This window comes from Haliotis asinina, chromosome 1 (genome assembly GCF_037392515.1).
Source record: "Haliotis asinina isolate JCU_RB_2024 chromosome 1, JCU_Hal_asi_v2, whole genome shotgun sequence".
Classification (NCBI taxonomy): Eukaryota; Metazoa; Mollusca; class Gastropoda; order Lepetellida; family Haliotidae; genus Haliotis; species Haliotis asinina.
Window position 1 is genome coordinate 51,551,310 of NC_090280.1, and position 21,203 is coordinate 51,572,512.

General features: G+C 41.0%; 1 protein-coding gene across 3 annotated transcripts in view; it reads left to right on the forward strand.

Moving 5' to 3' along the window:
- Nucleotides 1-470: 470 nt before the first annotated feature.
- Nucleotides 471-21,203, forward strand: part of LOC137293496 (tripartite motif-containing protein 2-like) — a 54,829-nt gene continuing 34,096 nt past the window's right edge. Inside the window, exon 1 of one of the 3 annotated variants that reach the window (XM_067824070.1) lies at nucleotides 471-546. In XM_067824070.1, the coding sequence (XP_067680171.1) occupies nucleotides 497-546 (50 nt within the window). In that variant the 5' untranslated portion in view covers nucleotides 471-496. Of the gene's footprint in view, nucleotides 547-6,212; nucleotides 6,421-21,203 lie in introns of those variants that run through there. The other 2 variants (XM_067824087.1, XM_067824098.1) reach the window with 2 other exon arrangements.

Consider the following 21,203-nt stretch of genomic DNA (forward strand, 5'->3'; position numbering starts at 1 on the left):
TACGATCGCCACCAAACAGATCCCTCTTCTGAAGACATCTGCCACGGAGTTTGCAGAACAGTCGTAGATTAAGCGTTTCGTGGTTACCATTGTAATATGTAGACCAGGGAATCCATCCCGGGGGCTATACAACACCTTGGTGCCGTCCCGTCTCCAGTTACCAGTTACCCAACACCGATCGGTCTTAATCCTGTTTAAACCTTCATGGCTGATTATTCTTAATTATTACAGTGCATAGCAGAAGCACCTCAACTGACAAGACCGATCTGGTTAGTTTAGTTTGCAATAGTTGCACTATTGGTGTAACATATGGGTTTCATTACTTGGGCTATTTTGACGAGATTCCAAATGTACAAGCGGGCACTGTAAGGTTGTCAGTCGGAGCATGTACTAGCGCGTGCAGGAGACCTGCTTGAACTCTGCCAGTAGCGCCAGAAGGGATAATAATTAATACTGCGCTACCTCTTCATTTGTTCTTGGACCAGTGCTTATCGCCATGGACACATCTTCCCCCGCGCCGGAGGAGGAAGACCAGCAGCGGCCAAAGTAAGTTTGAAAGTTTATTTCAGTAAATATGCTGTTCCTTTTAACGTGTTGTGATGGGCAATCGTGATCCAGAATATGATTGATGGAGAAGAGCGGAAGTGATTCTGCAAGGCATGGCCATATTAAGACGTGCGTGTGCATTAGGGTCTAAATAACAACGTTGTCAACTTGAGAGAATGTTTTACATTTAATGTCACAAATGTGTCGAGTCAGCGTGCTTGGTACGTTGGGTTACTATAGTTACGCTGCAAATGTCGGTTGTGGGATAGTCTTGTCTACTTTATGTCGCTGGAGACACAGACGCTGAAGAGTGCGTGCATTTACTTAGATTGGCGTTGTCGCTGATGTGACTGTGTCACGTGTTACAGGAATACACTTCTGGAATACGCACTGAGCAAAACGACTGTTGGAAATAACAAGTCCAAGCGTCTCGTTGTTTTCTTTTGTAAATCAGGAATCTTTTCGTAAATCAAGTATCTTTTCGTAAATCAGGAATCTTTTCGTAAATCAGGAATCTCTTCTAGACGAAAGTGTCTAAGGAGTCATGCATCTACATATCAGTATTGCAAATATCTCGAGATTTGAAACAAGACTTTGATATCGGCCCTTCCTGGTATCCATTACCAATAGCAACACGATGCACCACTAGCAATACAACACTAGCCACAAACTGGTGATGTGTTGATGCTGGATATAGCGAATACTCTGAAGAACCTACCGTTTGTCCACCTCGAAAGATAATACAAACTACTACAATTTCGGGATGTCACGAAACATTATCAACAATGCTTTTAATTTCATCAATGCACAGTTTATGAGCTTTCGTATATGCTTGGTATTAATTTTGATTTACCATCTATAGTATAGACTTGAAGATATGAATTTGACCATAAACTTACAATATATTCAGCAACTCCTTGCTGGACTGAAATATACTCAACAACGGTTACATTATGTTGCCAAATATAACGAGGATGCCAGAATCCAGCACATCGCAATCGGGCAGCCGTTTCTATGTGTAGCCACTATCAATCATAGGTGTATTTTCTGACTAGGAGGTCAGTATCTTAGATGTTTAAATTTTGGTCATTTGTGGCCAAATGTATTTAGTCGTTGTTGCAATATCTTCAGATATGTAGCTAAATGCACTGAATGGTCTCCAGATCCAAGCATATACACATGTAGTATCATACCACGCTCTAACATATGCCCGCTAATGAGAGTCGATGTCGGAGAGTATCAGTGTTGTTGCTGTCCATCCATCAGCTATGTTCTGTTGAAGTTAACAACGGTGATGCCGCTCCGGCTCGCAGAGCGTCCAGACCACAACCGTCGGTTACTGACCGTTCCTGCATGTAGGTTGATTGGGTGCTACTTTCCCCGCTCCTTGTCATTCGAGAAGACCAGCCCTCGGGGGGTACCCCTACATGAACATCGGATCTATGAGGGCACATCCTCGTGTAATGGGCCTTTACTATCAGGAAGAGCTCGTAACGCGGTATAGGGAACAGGATCACTACGTAACTCTAGTGTCTGTTGGTTCCTTCATTTGGCCCGCGATGTATGATTCAATAAGTGAGTGAGTATGATTTCAAGCGCGTAGCAAGCCAATTGCAGACTGTTGAAGTGACGTAGCGTGTACCAGCTCGTACCACTCAGACTTGTCTCACAGTCCCTGAACCACATTATTTTGCCAAATGCCAAGCTTTTTCTGCAGTGCTAAAGCCTTAAATGAAGCAAGTCTAGATTTCCTCAGGTTCTGAATCTCTGGTCTCCTGGGTCTCCTTTTCAATTAAAATAGGTTTGGTCGTTACTGTGAAAATTATATATATTCAGAGACTAAGCCTTAGTCTACACTCAGACTAATGGTAGATTAGTGCACTCACCAATATTCCAGCTATGTAGCGGCGGTCTGTGAATGAAAGAGTCTGGACCAGACAATACAGTGATTATCATGGATGTGCGCAACTGGGAACTGATAACATGTGTCAACCAAGCTAGCCTGACCACTTGATCCCATTAGTCGCCTTTTACGACAAGCATTGTCGTCTTTCATGGCAAGCATGGTTGCTGAAGACCTATTCTACCCCGGACTTTCACGGGTCGGAAAATAACATGGTTCAAGAATCGTGATAGATACTAAGCTGGGCCACTGAGGTACCACGCCACAAGTTTACACGGTTGTATCTCTCTCAGAATCAGAATCAATGGCCAGTATAGACATACTGTTTAAACACAACGCTGATCTTCTGGTTAACCATTTAACGTTTAACATAATGCGATGCAATACACCATTAATCAGCAGGTATACCGAGCTGAAACCATGACGTAATTTGCCTCCGTGCACATCAGGATAATTAGAAATCCACACCAGCATGTCTCAGCACGTTCAGATGGTTATGGCCCACTGGAAATACGTTACCCAGGTTGTAAACGAACAGGCTGTACAACGACCATGTTGTTTAACGAACATTCTTTATAACGAACATGCTGTATAATGAACAGGCTGTATAACGAACACGCTGTACAACGACCATGTTGTTTAACGAACATTCTATATAACGAACATGCTGTATAACGAACACGCTGTACAACGACCATGTTGTTTAACGAACATTCTATATAACGAACATGCTGTATAACGAACACGCTGTACAACGACCATGTTGGATGGCGAACGCAGTGTATAACGAACATGCTCTGTAACGAACATACTATATAACCAACACGCTGTGTAACGAACATGTCGTGTAATGAGCACGTTGTAGAACGAACATGTAGAACGAACACACTGTATGACGAACACGCTGTATAACGAACATGCTGTATAAGGAACATACCATATAACCAACACGCTGTATGACGAACACGCTGTATAACGAACATGCTGTATAAGGAACATACTATATAACCAACACGCTGTATGACGAACACGCTGTATAACGAACATGCTGTATAAGGAACATATTATATAACCAACACCCTGTATAACGAAAATGCTGTATAGGGAACATACTATATAACCAACACGCTGTATGACGAACATGTTGTATAACGAACTCGCTGTATAAGGAACACGTTGTATGACGAACATGTATAAAGAACACGCTGCATAACTAACATGCTGTATAGGAAACACACTGCACAACGAACACGTTGTACAACGAACAAACTGTATACCGAACATGTTGTATAAGGAACATGTTGCGTAATTAAAACGCTTTATAACGTACTGGGTTCCATTGTACAAGGTAACCGTAACTCCAAAACTTTAACATTGCCTTAATGTAGCCTTAGTGGAAAGGTCCTTCTGTTCAACGGTTTCCTTGTGTATATTATATTTTATTGACGGATAACTATATTTAGTCCCGTTTACGTGTTGGACATCTTTCATAGACGAAATGGACTGAATTATAGATATCTGCAATGATATTCTAGATATCGTGAAATGAAATAAGGATAAGATGAAGCATAGTAATGATATCAAGAATTGCTGATGAATTCAATTATTGAAATCTTGAAATGAATTAAATATATCACAAACATTGAGCAAAGTATTGAGAAATTACTGATATCTTAAACTGTTTTATAGATATATTGAATCGAATTGGTCCAGACCACTTGATGTCTGTTGGGAAGAAAGTAGTTCTGTGATCTCAGGGTGAGATCAATCAATGCGATATCAATGAAGACATATTGCAGCGTCGTGTTGTTCAGTGATGTCGGACGTGTTGAAATAGAGAGTACACGGATTTTACTTTAGAAAAGTATTACCATTCCATAAGAGGACGTACAACATTAGAGACAATGAAGGATGAAATAGGGTCGTGTCTTTCAGACAGTCTTAGGGGGGTTTTGTTATTAAAAACTAATGAGAGAGGTCTGGTTACATGTAACCAATGCGTGTTTTTGATAACGCTTTAATGTATGGGGTGTTACTTGGTTGATGGTTGGTGTGACAAGGACGTTAAGGTTTGGTAGCGAAGTTAGTTGCTGGTTTGTCTGGTCTGATGTATTAGTTACCGCCACAAAGGCCAGCAACGACAACACAAGCTTGAAGTAAACAGTTTAACGATATTTAGTTACTGATTGACTTAGAGAACGCTTTAACAAGACCTTTACAATACTATAATTAGAACACGGCGCTTGCAAAAATTGGTTTGGGAGGAACCAACATCTTGAACATATCATGCATTCACATATATTACCCCACTGCCCTCTGGCAAACACCAGCGTTCCTTGAACATACCCCATTACGTAACTATAGTAACCGTAAGTTAATTATATTGTAATTCTGTAATATATACGCACTTCCTCGGGAAAATTATTCAGATTCATTATGATTATGTAATATAACACAGTTATGTGAGGTTTTAACAAAACCATTACAGTTACGCCACAAGGGGTTCTGTTTCAAGCTGTTATGTCGCTGCTAAGGTAATACGGTGCAGATACTTAACCTCTTCGTTGTGGTAGCAATGTGGCCTTTGTCAGCAGGTCTCGCACAATAAGTGTTCCGTGTATATGTGCCAATTTCTTCATGTATAAAGTATAATTAATCATATTAACACAACCAACCATTCCAGTGCCGTGATTCGGTGGTTGGCAAGGCTGCTCGATCCAGACTATTGTGACCTTGACCTTTCAAGACGATGTTTACGTTGTCATTCTACAGTTTCTGTTGTCCAGAGTTGATTGTCTACAGTTCACCATGTCGCTTCAATATTGTCGTACAACAACAAACAAACCTGTAAACACGTTGGTGGAAGCTTTCGATGGTTCTGGTCTGAAAAGTCAAAGGTTGTTTCCACAGAAAGGATACACTGATGAGACCGTTTGCCCTTCATTCCAGGTCAAAATACAAATAAATCATTATTCTTATGCCGATTTGAGAAAGAAATACTTCATATGTAATAAAAACTTTAATGAATATAAAAGGCCCATTAGTTGATGTAATAAATTAAAACAAATACTGTTTAAACTTTCATTTAGTTATAATTTAGAATTCAGTGTTTTTAATAGAAATATATAATGCATATTTTTTAGTTTTGATAACAATGAAGAAAGCTCGATCAGTCAGGTTCGTTATTCAAGTTGATAGCCGATACCTGGACTATGATTAGATTTTCCGCATATGAGCTGAAATATTGTATGAATAACATCTGCATTGCAAATTTAAGCGAGCCAATGTACCACCATCATAAATATAACTCGCATGTCACAATATTTAATTATGGGTCTTTGCCTAAATACATGAATAAAATTGTCTGTCTGTCTGTGTGTCTGATATGTCAGGAGAGCCATTTATATATTGTATTATTATATATAACTTATCATTAATCAGATCAGATAGCCAAGTAAACGGTTTGAAGTGCGTCCCGCTGCGACGTGAAACACACGTGAAGGGTTTCTACATAATCAGCAGAGAGGCATCGCTCGCACACGTTAATCTCAACATTTCTTGCATTACATGGTTTACGACATGTTAGCCCCTCGTGACTTCCCCGTCTTGTGAATACACCTACAACCTGCAGTTATACCTCAACAGTTAACAAGTCTTCATTAGTGAAAACAACCTTTTCCAAATAAATCGCATTAAACGGGTTTTTGTTGAACTTGACGTCACTGAGGAGAAACACTTTAGCGAGTATCCGTAAATAGACACTGTATTCTCTGACAGTCGGTGCTTACAGTCGCAGACCCTTCTGCGCATGTGCAAAATGGGAAACAACATCGTTTTGGTCTAGAACATCCCGTGCAGTTTGACAGATAAAAACGGTGAGATCTCCTTTCGAAATATTCCCGACAGTAAACGGGCGGACAGACACCCATTTGGACAAACACTCGGAATATACGGCGTGCCGATACCTTCCGGTAAGATTAATATTCCTAGAAAACCTAGCTACTGGTGTAAGGTGCTTGTTCAGAGGGCAAGGGATTAGGGTGTGTGTTACAAACAAGAGTTATAAATAGGCAGGCCATATTATATAACATGAGTGTAATGTATACCAATGGTGGGTCGGGGATGGTGGAATGGGAAAGGATGGTGCTTTGAATCATGTGGTAGTTCAACGAAGAGGGTGTTCATGTCGAAGACTGGTCTACAATGCGCAGTGAATCATAATGCTTACTAACAACCCTGGCATGCAAAGGTGCTGACGTTCCTGGCAAGTGTTGGGGGATGAGGGATGGGGAATCAGTCTTCCAAATGTGTCCAATGTTATCTACAAATTGTTAATCTTTTTCAATTTCAAACAAAATTATTTCTTAAAGCAGGGGCACGAATACGGCGGAGGGAAGGCTATGCACTCTATTGAGAAGAAGGGTGTTGGGGGTGGGGGGGAGTTCATTCTCACCCGAGTTTGAATGGTCAGTTAACAAAAAATTCAGGACTAGAGGGGGCTGAGGGGGTGCACCTGTGTTAAAGTGTCTCATATATGTATGAAGATAATATTTTAACACAATGATCATAACGTTTTGGAGCACATGTCCTCAGTATGGCTACCTCAGTACGAAATAGATGGGTGTGTTGGGTCATATATGGTGTTGTTGATTAAATGGCGTACTGCTATGTCAAACATTATAATTCTATAATTCTATAAGCGTTGAGTAATGTTGACAATGAAAGAAGTGTTGTTACTTTGTTATTATAAAGTGTATCCCTTCACTGTGTACCTTGATGACTACTGATGTTGTAAGAAGATGCCCGTTATCCCCATCATCTGTAAGACCCACTGCTCCCCTGCCCTACCCCTCCCGCCGGTTGATGGTGGCATTTAGTGGTGCAACCCAACCCACAGAACATCACCATATGGCCTGATGCGGGTTGGTGGATGTTTAGATCCTGACGGATGCTGTGATGAAAAAATACAATGTAAACCCTTCACCGCTCAGGCGTACAGCGCTCCATCACTTGACGTACATCCCCCATCACCAGACGTACTGTCCCCGCCACCCGATATACTACCCCTGTCACTTGGCAAAATACCCGAATCAAATGGCGTACCAGACCTGACACTTTGCAAAATGCCCCCATCACCCGATATACTACCCCAGACACCTGACAAAATATCCCCATCACCTGGCGTAGTACCCCAGACACCTGGCAAATACCTACATCACCTGCGTACTACTACCCCTGTCACCTGGCAAAGTATCCCCGTCAAATTGCCTACTACCCCCATCACCTGGCGTATTACCTTTATCACCTGACAAAATCCCCCAATCACCTAGCGTACTACCCCTCTCACCTGGCAAAATGCCCCCGTCACCAGACGTACTACCTTTCTCACCTGGCAAAATACCCCCATCACCTAGCGTACTACCCTTCTCACCTAGCAAAATGCCCCCGTCACCTAACGTACTACCTTTCTCACCTGGCAAAATATACCCATCACCTAACGTACTACCCTTCTCACCTGGCAAAATATACCCATCACCTAGCGTACTACCCTTCTCACCTGGCAAAATACCCCCATCACCTAGCGTACTACCCCTCTCACCTGGCAAAATGCCCCCGTCACCAGACGTACTACCTTTCTCACCTGGCAAAATACCCCCATCACCTAGCGTACTACCCTTCTCACCTAGCAAAATGCCCCCGTCACCTAACGTACTACCTTTCTCACCTGGCAAAATATACCCATCACCTAACGTACTACCCTTCTCACCTGGCAAAATATACCCATCACCTAGCGTACTACCCTTCTCACCTGGCAAAATACCCCCATCACCTAGCGTACTACCCTTCTCACATAGCAAAATGCCCCCGTCACCTGACGTACTACCTTTCTCACCTGGCAAAATACCCCCATCACCTAGCGTACTACCCTTCTCACCTAGCGAAATGCCCCCGTCACCTGACGTACTACCCTTCTCACCTGGCAAAATATACCCATCACCTGGCGTACTGCCCATTTTAGAAAGGCAGTGGCTCTACTCCACTGTCCTCTTGCAACCATCAACTTTCAGGTCAATATAATAATACATTACCGCTCGTTTTTTAAATTTACTTTCAAGGTATTTTTTGCTCACATTATATATCAATGTTTCAACACTAATTTTGTATATCTACATTATATACATATACACGTATGAATATTAATCAAATAATGACATTGTCCTTTTAAATCATATTCACGCCAGACTGCTTTCACAAACAGTGTGTCAAGTTGCTTGTTTTTAAAGCAGCGTGATAATTCCCAAACACGTTTTTTTCTACAAAACAAACGTACCACATCAAAACCATTTGTATTTGCTTCGCCCCCTTCTCTGCGCCATGTGTTGTTCTGAGGCGTCGAAAATAAAAACAGTGACATTTCAAAGATATTCAGCGTAGTTATTTCATAATAGTGTGGACAAAACGAATCTACCACATCCATTCCATTGCTTGATTGTCATATTGAACCCCAAATCATTGAAATTTTATAAGTTTTATAACAAGCTCCACCAATATTTGTTGTCACGCGTTTTTATCACCATCTTTCTGCTTTCTAATGTCGCAAAAAAAAACCTGCAACTGTGGTGAATGTATAGAACTGCGACGTGAACGTTGTTGGTACCAACATGCAGGTACCAAGTGAGACTAGTAACGCCGCATATTCTCTGTGAATGAGTGACTGTGCCGTAGTAACGCTTCCTTACCATTTTCACTCGTAATGCCCAGATTCCTGCAGATAGTGTTTCAGTTACCATGGCAACGATATCTACCACGAATGAGTTATAAGCAAATTCCTGCGTGCCGCCGCTGTGTGATATGTGCATGTGTAACATAGTTGGACGCATGCGCTGGGGGAGGGGCACCTGGGGGTGGGGCATGGAGGGGGTGGGACGGGACGGTTTGATAATACAGCCTTTGTGTTCATTATCAGGGCAGGGGGTGTATGTTCACGCACAGACCGTAAACATTTAAACTATCGGGAAGGTCGGGAGAGCGCACGCACGTGCCTGTGAGAGGTAGATGGGATCTAGCTGGCTTCTGTATTCATACTGACCTCGTTAATCACGACTGCTCGTTTATCCAACCAGTCTGCGTCTGTCCGTTCTTAAAGTTTTGTAGTAGAAATTTCCAGACAGACAGATTTTGTATTTCAGTCTCACCTCACAAAAGATACATACTAGTATATATAAATGTCCTTTAAAATATGACATAAAAGCCACCCTATATGACTATACAATAATATGACAAAATGTGTTATAAACGGTAAAAATGAACAATGGTACAGATATATGCAGTATAAAATCTTATCCACATTATCCACATTTGTTTTCCTATGTGTAAAATATAAAACAGGTTTGGGCAGTAAAGTATACACAATGTTTAAAAAGTGAAACTAATTGATCATCATCACATAGATCAAGAACTTGGCATAGCTAAAACAGACATGATAAACCTTCGCGGACGTCACCATACAGAAGGGCCATGTGACAGAACATGTCTTTCATCTTCAACGCTTATTTTTCCGTAGTTGTATTGGTCTCAAATGTGACGACTTGACACGCCTAATAACCTAGTCTGTCTCACAGTCCCTGAACCACATTATTTTCCCTACTGCCAAGCCTGCTCTGCAATGCGTAAGTCCCAAGTGAAACAAGTCTAGACTCTCCGAGCTTCCTGGGGCTCGGTTGAATCTAAATGGTTTTGTGTCACTCATGACAAACACCAAACATGAATACTATATATCACATGTTGATAACATAGTTTTGAATATCTAAGGGTGTCTGAAAAATATAACAATATACTACGTGTCAACATGAAGTTGTTGAAATATTATTATTTTAGAGGTAGGGGAATCCGACTTATGAAATAATCCTTTTCTTCTATCTATCTATCTATCTATCTATCTATCTATCTATCTATCTATCTATCTATCTATCTATCTATCTATCTATCTATCATGGACAACTCAGAGGTAACACAGCGTATATGCTTATGTTGTAAATTGATTATGTGCACCGAGAGGTTGGATGTCTGTACGGTAAATGTTATTCCACTTCATGCAACAGAAAGTCTCGAGGTAAATATTATATCTGGCAGTCATGTCTTACGATGGAGAACATATCCAGACCTTTATAATCTGACATTATTCCCTTACATATTTCAAAGCACGTGCACCTGCCAGTCAAACATTCCCTGATTGCTTTTTGCAGTTAGCGGGTTTAGTCCTTGTTCTTTAGATATTTACACTAACGTTGAACACGGGAACGTTGGCATTCTGGCATCCGGGCGTCTGTAGTCGACTTTATTCGCCTTTGGCAGGAACAACACTCTCCCATGCGTCAGTCGAGTCTAATCCCCGTGATGATCAGGTGGGTGGAGAGTGCAGACTGGGTCAGGTTTAATGGCACCCCCCTACATACAGCCGTCACCTGACTGTCTACTGTCTATATACACTGTGGGATGAAACAGAATTTGCTCTCGAAGCACGTTTCATCCATGACTATTGTATATGATCATGTAAGTTATGAAGAAGGGATATAGTTAGAAGTGATCTTGATTATAGTTTTATTAGTGAATCCATTTAGCACAGATACGGTACTGACAAATACAGGCTAATTATCAAGGTGCGCCTAGCATTCAGCAGATCCTGGTACGACAAGGGGCCACCACAGTGGTGTCTGAGATTACTAGACCTCCGTTGTCACTGTACATGTCTCATGTAGTGTGACACAATGAATGTAGTGAAACGTATAACCGCCCCCTTATTGATGTATTGCTCCACTTACAAGGAATTATTCGTAAATAGATGTTGCCAACAACAACCACTCCTGACACTGTTCCAGAAGTATCTGTAGACATCGGAGCCTTCTGACAAACGTTTTGCTTCTCTTCCCCCACAAAAATAACAAGTGATAACCCAGACCTCGAGCCTCAGCGCGTGCTGGAGGATATAAAGACTATAACCTACCTGGCAGTCCAGGGAGATGGTATATATTACATTATAACGACCTACAGACGATAACACACTGAGTTTGGAGTCTTCAGGGATATTCCACTAGACGTCCTAGTTGAGGTAATGTAGGCAGTTCCTTGGTGGGGTATTGCTGTGGGGTGCTGTCCTGCATGTACTATCACCGTGTGAGGATCTCATACAGCCACCCATCTGTATTGTGTAGATGGTAGCACTGGTGAGTACTATACGAAAACACATCCTCTGTGCATGGCACAAGCTCAGTACATATGGGCAGTGGCATTAAAGGAAGCGTTTTTGTCATATTTATCTGAAGTCGGAAAAAGTACTGTATTTTTCTTCAGGACTGGCAAAACAAACTGTTGATAGTATTCTCCACGAAATTAGGGCATTTACTTATAGGAAGACACATGTGGTTAAACCATCACCAATATCTGTTTTCCAAATCGTTCATACCTGTATATTTGCAGTGAACGGACACCTCAAATTACGAACAATTAGAAGCGTCCTAGTCAATGTCGGGTGATCTTCAACTTGCCCCGACCCGTGAAGGTCCCGGGGTAGAATAGGCCTTCAGCAACCCATGCCTGCAATAAAAGGCGTCTCAGCTTGTCGTAAGAGGCGACTAACGGGATCGGGTGGTCAGGCTCACTGACTTGGTTGACACATGTCATCGGTTCCCAGTTGCGCAGGTCGATGCTCATGTTGTTGATCACTGGATTTTCTGGTCCAGACTCGATTATTTACAGACCGCCGCCATATAGCTGGAATATTGCTAAGTGCGGCGTAAAACTAAACTCACTCACTCACTCATTCAGCTTGCCCCTGTGTTCCATCTTTTGATAACGGGGTCATGTTAGTGCAGTCCAGGCTGATGTACATCGATCCTGAGTATTATTTCGTCTCTGGTCATCCATGACACACAAATCGCACTTGGCTCTTCTCACCGAGTCCGTCAGAAACGTCAACATTGGAAAATCGTTATTGGTGCATTATGATCTCCGCTTCAGGATCTCCGCCATATCATGTTAACTTAGTGATATCCGCTTTACGTTCTCACTTTCATTATCTCCGCTTTATTATTACTGCTTTATGACCTCAGCTTTATTGTCACTGCTTTATGATCTCAGCTTTATTGTCACTGCTTTATGATCTCTGCTTTATGATCACTGCTTTATGATCTCCGCTTTATGATCTGTGCTTTAAGGTCTCAGTTTTTGTGTTTTCTGTTCTGAGAGTTTTACGTTTCCGCTTCATGATGTGTACTTTAAGATCTGTACTCAAACATTTCCGCTTTATGGCTTCTGCTTTTCATGTGTTTCCCTTGCTTAATCAGTTGCTTCAAGATCCCTTTAAACAACCCCTTTTCCTCACATCAGCTGACTTTAAGTATACAGAGTCGCTCGCGTCTAACACACATCCACCTGCCGCCTTGAGCCAATGACTTGAGTCTCATGTCAGCTCTACCTCCCAGCGACACATTTCATCATCTTAATTCATAGCCGGGTATGGACCATGATTTCACTTATCTTGCCACTGACGGTGACCATGGTCAGTTTCTGTTGTAAGGGTGTGACGTCACAGGTCTGACCTTGACCATTAGTGCCACTGGGTATCCAATATGGCGGACCAACACTGGTGAGTGCCTAGCATCACGGCTATTCCATCTTGTCCGGTGTTGACGTGTGTTCAGTAGTTTGTGTTCAGTAGTCTATGTAGTTCAGTTACAAGGATGTGTTGTAGATTCATGCTTCCTATTTAGTTACCGAATGTCTTTGTGGCATCAAATGCTGTACCTATTCTGTTTGTTAATTGGAACCTGGACATATGGCCGATATAGTTCATATGCAGATTCTACAATAAATATAACATGCTGCTTTAAACATTAAACTGTATTCCATACATAAACTGCAGTAAAATGCAACCTCGTTTATCCGGACTTTAATCCTGTAAACCACACCCTCCAGACAATAACTGTTGAGAACGTAAATTAATATATACCAGTTTTAAGGACATTCTAAGGAGCGAAGTTGTAGCCCATTGGTTAAAGTGTTCGCCTGTGACGCCGTCATATCTCGAGGGTATCGCTAGACCATACTCACTCACTCACTCACTACTATTCTTTATTCCATACATTGGGTAATTTGGATGATTTCTGGCAGCACAGTTCGGATTAACGGGGTTCACCCAATACGTACATTATTGTAAGATAGGAGATATGCATTAATTTGATACGATCATTAATATTATTACACAGTAAATTGGTTGATGTAGACAACGTTGTCTGTGATGGTATGTAGTATTGTATTACAATGTCATGCACAGCAACCCTTGCTTTGGCGATATCTTCCACTGGTCTGTATTCTTGAAGGCATGTAAATATACATAATATTATATATCTACCCCGCATGGTGCATAAACTGGTTATCTATGGTACAGATAATCATCTTATTTCCCTGTCTATTCAATCAAAAGATGGTGCTTCCTGTACGCTCCTGAAGCTAAACGAGGAAAGTATCCCCGCCACGTGACTTCAAATTGAGCATACGGCCATCATCATTACCGATTATTATATTTTTTCTACTATCCGCGTATTAGCACTACACCCTGACGGCCCGGTTTCCTGCTTGTTGGGATTGTTGATGGGGGAAATAATATGCGCTCCCCCCTAATTGATTTTAAATTTATTGTTTAGATAAGAGAAAATTTCATATAATCAACGCAAGAAATTCTGTTGTTTATATATTTCAGTGTCTTGCACGCGACGAGTGCACGTGAAAGATGCCACTGTGGAGCACCTGCATCTCAAATATGTCCTGATGTGTATGGTTTCTGGTAGTTTATATACTCATTTATAAAGACGATGTGTAAACGTACTTTCCAAACTCCAGAGATCCGGGTTCGAGACCAGTATGGGTACAAGGAGGGAACATAGAAAATATGTCCTCGATATAACACTGAGTATCAGACTAGCAGAGCAATACATCAGGATCATTGTACAGGCTCGTGGATTAGAAACTCCCGTTTAACATTGTGAAGGTACATTTACGTGCTACTTTTTAAACTGTAGGCTGACTAATAACATCACAGACTGGAATTAAACTTGTTAGAAGATGTAGAGCACAGCACCTTTTAAAATAACCACACCATGGCGCCACGATGTTGCTGTCAGAAAATAATACATTTTAAAGAAACCCAACATATTTCAATATCTAATTAATTTAACTCAACGATGTTTTATGATTTTGAATGTTTTGTTGGACCACATTGTATGAGATAGATATAAATACCTTTTGCGGTATGCTGGTTACGGCCGTGTATTTTTACATTGAACGGAACCGCGAACACAAACGTGGGTTGTGGAATCTCTTCACTCCTACTCATCAACGCTTATAGGGCGTTGTTGTGTTGCTCTGACGTAACATGCACTGCCTCCTTACACATCTCCCAACACCTGGTGTCCTGTAGACTTGTTTGCATCCCAAATACCCCACACTCCTATGATGCTAAAATCACATGATAATATTAAAACATGATAATTCTACACCTTGTGAGATACGTGTATGTGGACGCTATGTTATTAGTATTAACATGAAGTTTAAGACATTGTATGGAAATCGGGTATATCACAGACTTGTGACTACCGTTCCGTTGTCTTAAACCAATTTCCAATAACACATAATAACAGAGAATTTGTGAACCTTCATTTTCTCCATGTTAATACTACATGTTGTTTTCGGTAGAAGAACTAAGTGATTATTATAATTATATCTGATACATGTTAGACTTTAGTTCGATTGTCCTCGTTTATAATGTGTGCAGACATTATTGTAGCCTTCCTTTGAATGAAACGGAATACATCCACACCCATTCTCTCATTAGTTCACACGTTGCTGACAGTGCCGTTATTGTGTCATATACCTTCTCCAGCATGTGATACATGTTTCAATATGCATAGTGATTGTGTTCAATTGGTTTATACGAGTATTTGATGATTTCTTTGTTTGTTTGTTCCATCCATGCATTGAACCGTGTGGGTTTTGGCTTTCCATGTTTAGTAGTGACAGGTTTTCTTGTGCGGTGTGCCCCCGGTTGTTTGTCTAGGTTGTCTCCCCTTACGTCACGTAGTGGTGATGCGTTGTTAGCACATATATGTTGATATCAGTCAACATACACAGCAGTGTAAACACGCGTTGTGAAATATGAACAAGCAACGCTTGTGAAATATGTGACAGTGGCCGCTGGTACTTGTGGAGAAGAAGACCATGCATACCCTGAACACCCCGCTAATTTCCAAGAATGCACCCAGTGTTCACCACTACTTCCACTTTTGTGCCCAAAGGATTCTGTATATTGTATATTGGGGCTGTGGGGTAGCCCTGAAGTTAAAGAGTTCGCTCGTCAGGCCGAAGACGCAGGTTCGATTCCACACTGTATAGTTTAGCCCATTTCTAAAATTCCACGCCTTGGTATTGTTGGAATGTTGCTTAAAGAGGCATGCAACTAAAATCACTCACTCACTCTTCAGTAGATAGTCGAGACATATTTTTGAATATTTACTGTTGAATATTTATTCTGTCATGTGTCAGTATGAATGACACCTGGAGTTTCCTATATACGCGAAACATGGAGCAGCTCAGTGCATCACCGTGTCCGTGAAACCAGTGTGAAATACGTGTGTATCTCGTTATGATTAAGTTATCTAGTTGAGTGGATGTATCAGCGTCGCTTCTTGAATCAGCAGATGCAATATCCGTGATACAGATAAAACACTGACAATTTCACAGTATATCTTTTTAATAGCGTTGTTTGATTTCGTATACATCAGCACACGTGTATTAAAGTAGCCATTATAAAAGCCTGCAGCAAATTTATGTGTATGTGTTGACATGTTTATTTACACACGAGGGAGATTGCGTTTGTTGCCCAATATCATCTGAGTCATTAACAACAAACATTAAGCACACAGTTATAACGTACTCTTCACACAACTGATGACGTAGTACACTGATTGCATTCACGTAATGTTCTATGACGTCAAAATGCATGTATGTCAGTTTCTCTCTCACTAGGGACACGAAAAGGATACTGATTTCACTCTACAATATACTACTTCTTCACTGCTGATGATCTCGGTACATATTTTAAACCTTTGTGGCAGAAAGCTTACATTTCATAATAATTTTCTCATGAGTTTCATTACTTTAGTACACAGAAGCCAACTTGTATCTATTCATGTGAAACACTATATTTTGTTTAAAAGCAGTAGCTCTTAAATTATCACTGCGATAATATTTTATATCGGACCCAATTTAAGTCTGACTCTGCCTGGACACTTAAAACATGACAAACAGCTGTCTCTTGTGCATCTGTACCCTGTATGTGGGATCACAGGATCACAGGATCACAAACGCTCTAAACAAAGCAGTAGGTATATGTAGAGCGGGGCCATCTGACTTGGCACTGTCTCTGCGTTCATGTATTCAGGTAAAGAATAAGAGAAAACCACATGTATTAGTGTTTAAATACATCATATCTGTAAACTATAAACCGGGGTCTTGTTTCACGAAGCAACCTTTACTCACATTTTTAACACTGCATTAAGGTAACCTTAGTGACTTACAATCACCTCAGTGCTTTGTAAACGGAGGCCCTGGCTAGCCATGCTGGAAACATTCGTAGCCCTACCAACTTAAGCCCGTTCTGAACACACTGGCCCTGCTGGCCATGGTTCCAAGGGCCGTATAGGCGTATAAAGGGATGTAAAATATTATCTATATGTTAGGAAATAATCTAGTAAACGTAGCAGATACGCACAGCAGCAAAGATGTACGGTCTTAGAATCATTTGCAGAAATATTTATCTGAAAAACTATTGTTTTATTGTTTATATCTGAAAACCTATTGTTTTATTGTTTATATCTGAAAAAGTATCGTTTTATTGTTTATATCTTAAAAAGTATTGTTTTATTGTTTATATCTGAAAAAAGTATTATTGTTTTATTGTTTATTGATCTGCTTACACACGAGTAGCAATGTATGGTACATATATGCAATGAAGCACAAGATTATTGGTACTCCATTGAATTCCATTCAGTAAATGTTCCATTCTAAATGTACTCTTAAGATTTTCCAGTATACCTGGAGTTGAAAACCCCTGATAAATAACACATGTTACCATGTTACCATTTGCGTAAGGATTAATGTTCAAATATCTCATAGTTACTGAAAAACATGCAAAACCCGGAGTTTTCTATATTCATAAGATACATTGTACCTTATGACTCAAAAGAACGCATTCATTGTCTCCTATTGACCAATCATAATGATCATAGATGGTCTCCTTAATGTACACTGAATCACACAAAGCAGTTCGAGCCACTCAAGTGAAATATTTCTATATATTTTATCTTTCTCATATCTGTCTCATTAAATACATATGTAAATCAGCCCGACTGTAAACAGTTAGGAATACTATATTACAACGTAAGATTTATCGTACTTTCTGGAACGTGTTAGTACCATTCAATCAGAACGTAATATATCAATGACGGTCATTTGTGTTCCATCATGATCATTAGCCAAGGCGGCTGTTTTACTAAGAAGATCAGCCTTTTTTGTGTCCTGAGCGGTCCAATTTGCCCAGAATCCACACACAGACCAAGAATTGTTATAATGAGGCATACTGACACGGGTACGCCTGGGTTACATGGTGGAAACAGCCTGGGAGTAAGCGAGCCACAAATCAACATACCAGGCCAGATGACATCAGGCTGCTGCTGAGTACCATCAGCGGAAACTGGGTTTGAGAGGCTCATGTTTGCTGTTGTTTGTAATAACATGTTCTAATTGGGAGTTGTACTTACATTGATTCTTCCAGGTAATAGGAATACATTTGTAAGACGTGTTTAAAATGATTGATGTTGTGTGGATATATCGTCAAGGAAGATCATTTTAAATTATCACATGTACGTTGTTGCTTATTACATACTGAAGCTCGGGACACATGATAATAGATAGATGGTGGTGCTTAACGTTTTAACAGCTGCATAGATCTGAATCCAGTGCACCCCCAGTAATGACTTTACAGTGTTTATCGGCAAATGGGAAAGGAGGCATACATGTCTCATCACAGTTTATGCTATGACAAAAATATAGACACACAACTTACCAACAAAACGCAAAACAGTGTGACCATCAGGTAATTCCTGCAGGAGAAGTCGTATTCTTCGAGAATCTTTGGACAAAGGTGTAACGTTTTAAAGAACTTCGCTAAAGTCGGATTCAGCTGTATATTCCAGAACCATATATCATTTGTGAGCCGAGGTTCCACACAGCCTACCCAGGAAACGCAAAACAGTCTGGCCATCAGGTGATTCCTGCAAGAGAGACTGTATTCTTTAAGAATCGTCGGACAAAGTTGCAACTTTTCAAGAACCCTTCTAAAGTCGTATTCAGCTGTACATCTCATGACCATATTGTCTATGAGCCGGGGTTCCACCGCGTCAGATGCCCCTGCCCCAATGTTATCCCCGATCCCTAGTTTGTTATAACAGTTATCGATAGCCACACCTGTTGGCATTTGCTAACGTCACAGACAATCTTCCAGTAAGAAAAACCATCCGCGGCTCAGTATTCTGTGCCAACATTACTGAACGACCTCCTCCTACGAGCGGTCACTCCCGGTGGTCACTGACCAGCCTGTAGGACACTGGGCCAGTGTCCGTGCCTCTTACATCTGAGGACGGGCAAAGGACTGTATATATGTCGGTAGTCGTGTGACAGGCAGAATTTGTGCCAACTGGAATCCCGAGCGAGAAGTAATGTTCCCGCACTGGCAAGAGTGAGTACTGAACATTTTTAAAAATATCTGTTGTTCTTTTTTTGTCTTTAGGACACATGGTGCTTAAAAAACTTATTCATGTAATCAAGGAAGGTCCCTGTGATGATTGTTTTGTACGGGTGGTTTGTACAGCTGTGTCTGTTTCATGTGTCTTCAATACAGAATGTAGGCCCACTACATATGATACTTTATCCTTCTTGCTGCATTTTACTTAATGTCTTTAAAATTTCAGTTTCAAAGACGCTGCATCATCGTTTTATCATCGTGCATAATTTATATGTAACTTTTTTATTTCCAAATTCCAAGATACGCATTTTTAACAACGACAGTGTAGTGTACTTCATGACGCTTCTTGGAAGCTTTTGTATTCTGTGTGTTGATATACCTCTGTTTACATGAACAATCGAACCTTCCTGTAGGTTCTCCTCACCTATACGTGTTGTTCTATAATCAAAGTGTACAAAAGAAGTAGGTGAAAGTAACGCTCCTTGGCTGATTCATAGTTCGGTCACCTAGTCTACCACGGTCTTGCTTAAAAGATGCTAAATAGACATGTGACAAAAGTCCATAAAATTAGCGTGATCAATCGACGAGTAGTACTTTTCACACTTTTTCAATTCATATGTGTCAACTATTTACATCTGACCATAGAACTACTATTACCACGTTTCACAGTATTCTAGGAAGATTACTTGTGAAGAGGCATTGTGATACTGCGTTTGCTATAAATGCCATAATAGTGATTCACTATTCTCTTACTTTGATGTTTTGCATGCATTACCCAAATGTGCAAGGGGGCGGTTGGGTAACCTAGTGGTCAAGGTGTTCGCTCGCCACGCTGAAGACCCGGGTGTGATTCCCTACATGCGTACAATGTGCTTAGTCCGTTCATGGCCATCCCCTTTGTGATATTACTGAAATATTAGTAACCCTATACTCACTCAATGCGGGATATATTAAACCGCCCCACTGTCCAAAGTTGAACTAACTGTAACTTGCTTGAGCTAGTAAGCCACACAAAGTCGTAATATAAAGACAAAAACACACATACCCCCACAAGCAACCTGCAAGGAGTATCATCCAACTGGTGATTCAATGTATCATATCGATGTCTCTAGAAGCATTCCGTGGAAGTATGGCACACTCTGAGACATCAGGTACTCCTTCTCGGGATGCATCACGTGACATTTTTCTACCCTTTACCCCACAATACATAAGTGGGTCAAGTCTTTAGTAACAGGTACGCGTGCAGGAGGCACATCAGAGCTGATTACCAGATAGGTAAGAGTTTTGGGAGATTGGCCCTGGCGGTGTTCCATACTTATCTTACTCTTGTTGTCAAAAGGCGCTTCTCCCCGCGATAAGCAGAACTAAAACCATTTGGTGATATGGAACCAAATGGGTGTCATTTTGTCCTCCCCATACCTTTGCTGTTTCGTGGCGTGCTTCTGGGATGATTTCCGATGCTGATAAGTGTTTTCTTTTCTTTTTTTTTCCCGGGGTGTTTCTTGCGTGTGGTTGCAGCGTTTACACTGACCTTTATCTGTTTGTGTACGTATGTTCTGTGTAGGTTACATTGTAGCAGATAGAGTGATACCACGAAATAGCATCGACACCAGGTGTCTGCTTTCACGAACACCTGATGCTGAAAGACATGAGTGTATGATATTATGATTATGTGGATGATGATGATGATGATGATGAGAAGGATACTGATGATAATGAATGATAATGATAATAATTATGCATATGATGATCTCCAGCCAGGTGTGCTCCAGATTTACTACGAGTCTAGAAACGTCTGAACACCCGGGGCGGTGGGGTAACCTAGTGGTTTAAACATTGCCTCGTCACATCGCAGACCTGGGTTCGATCCCCCACATGGGTACAGTTTCCTAAGCCCAT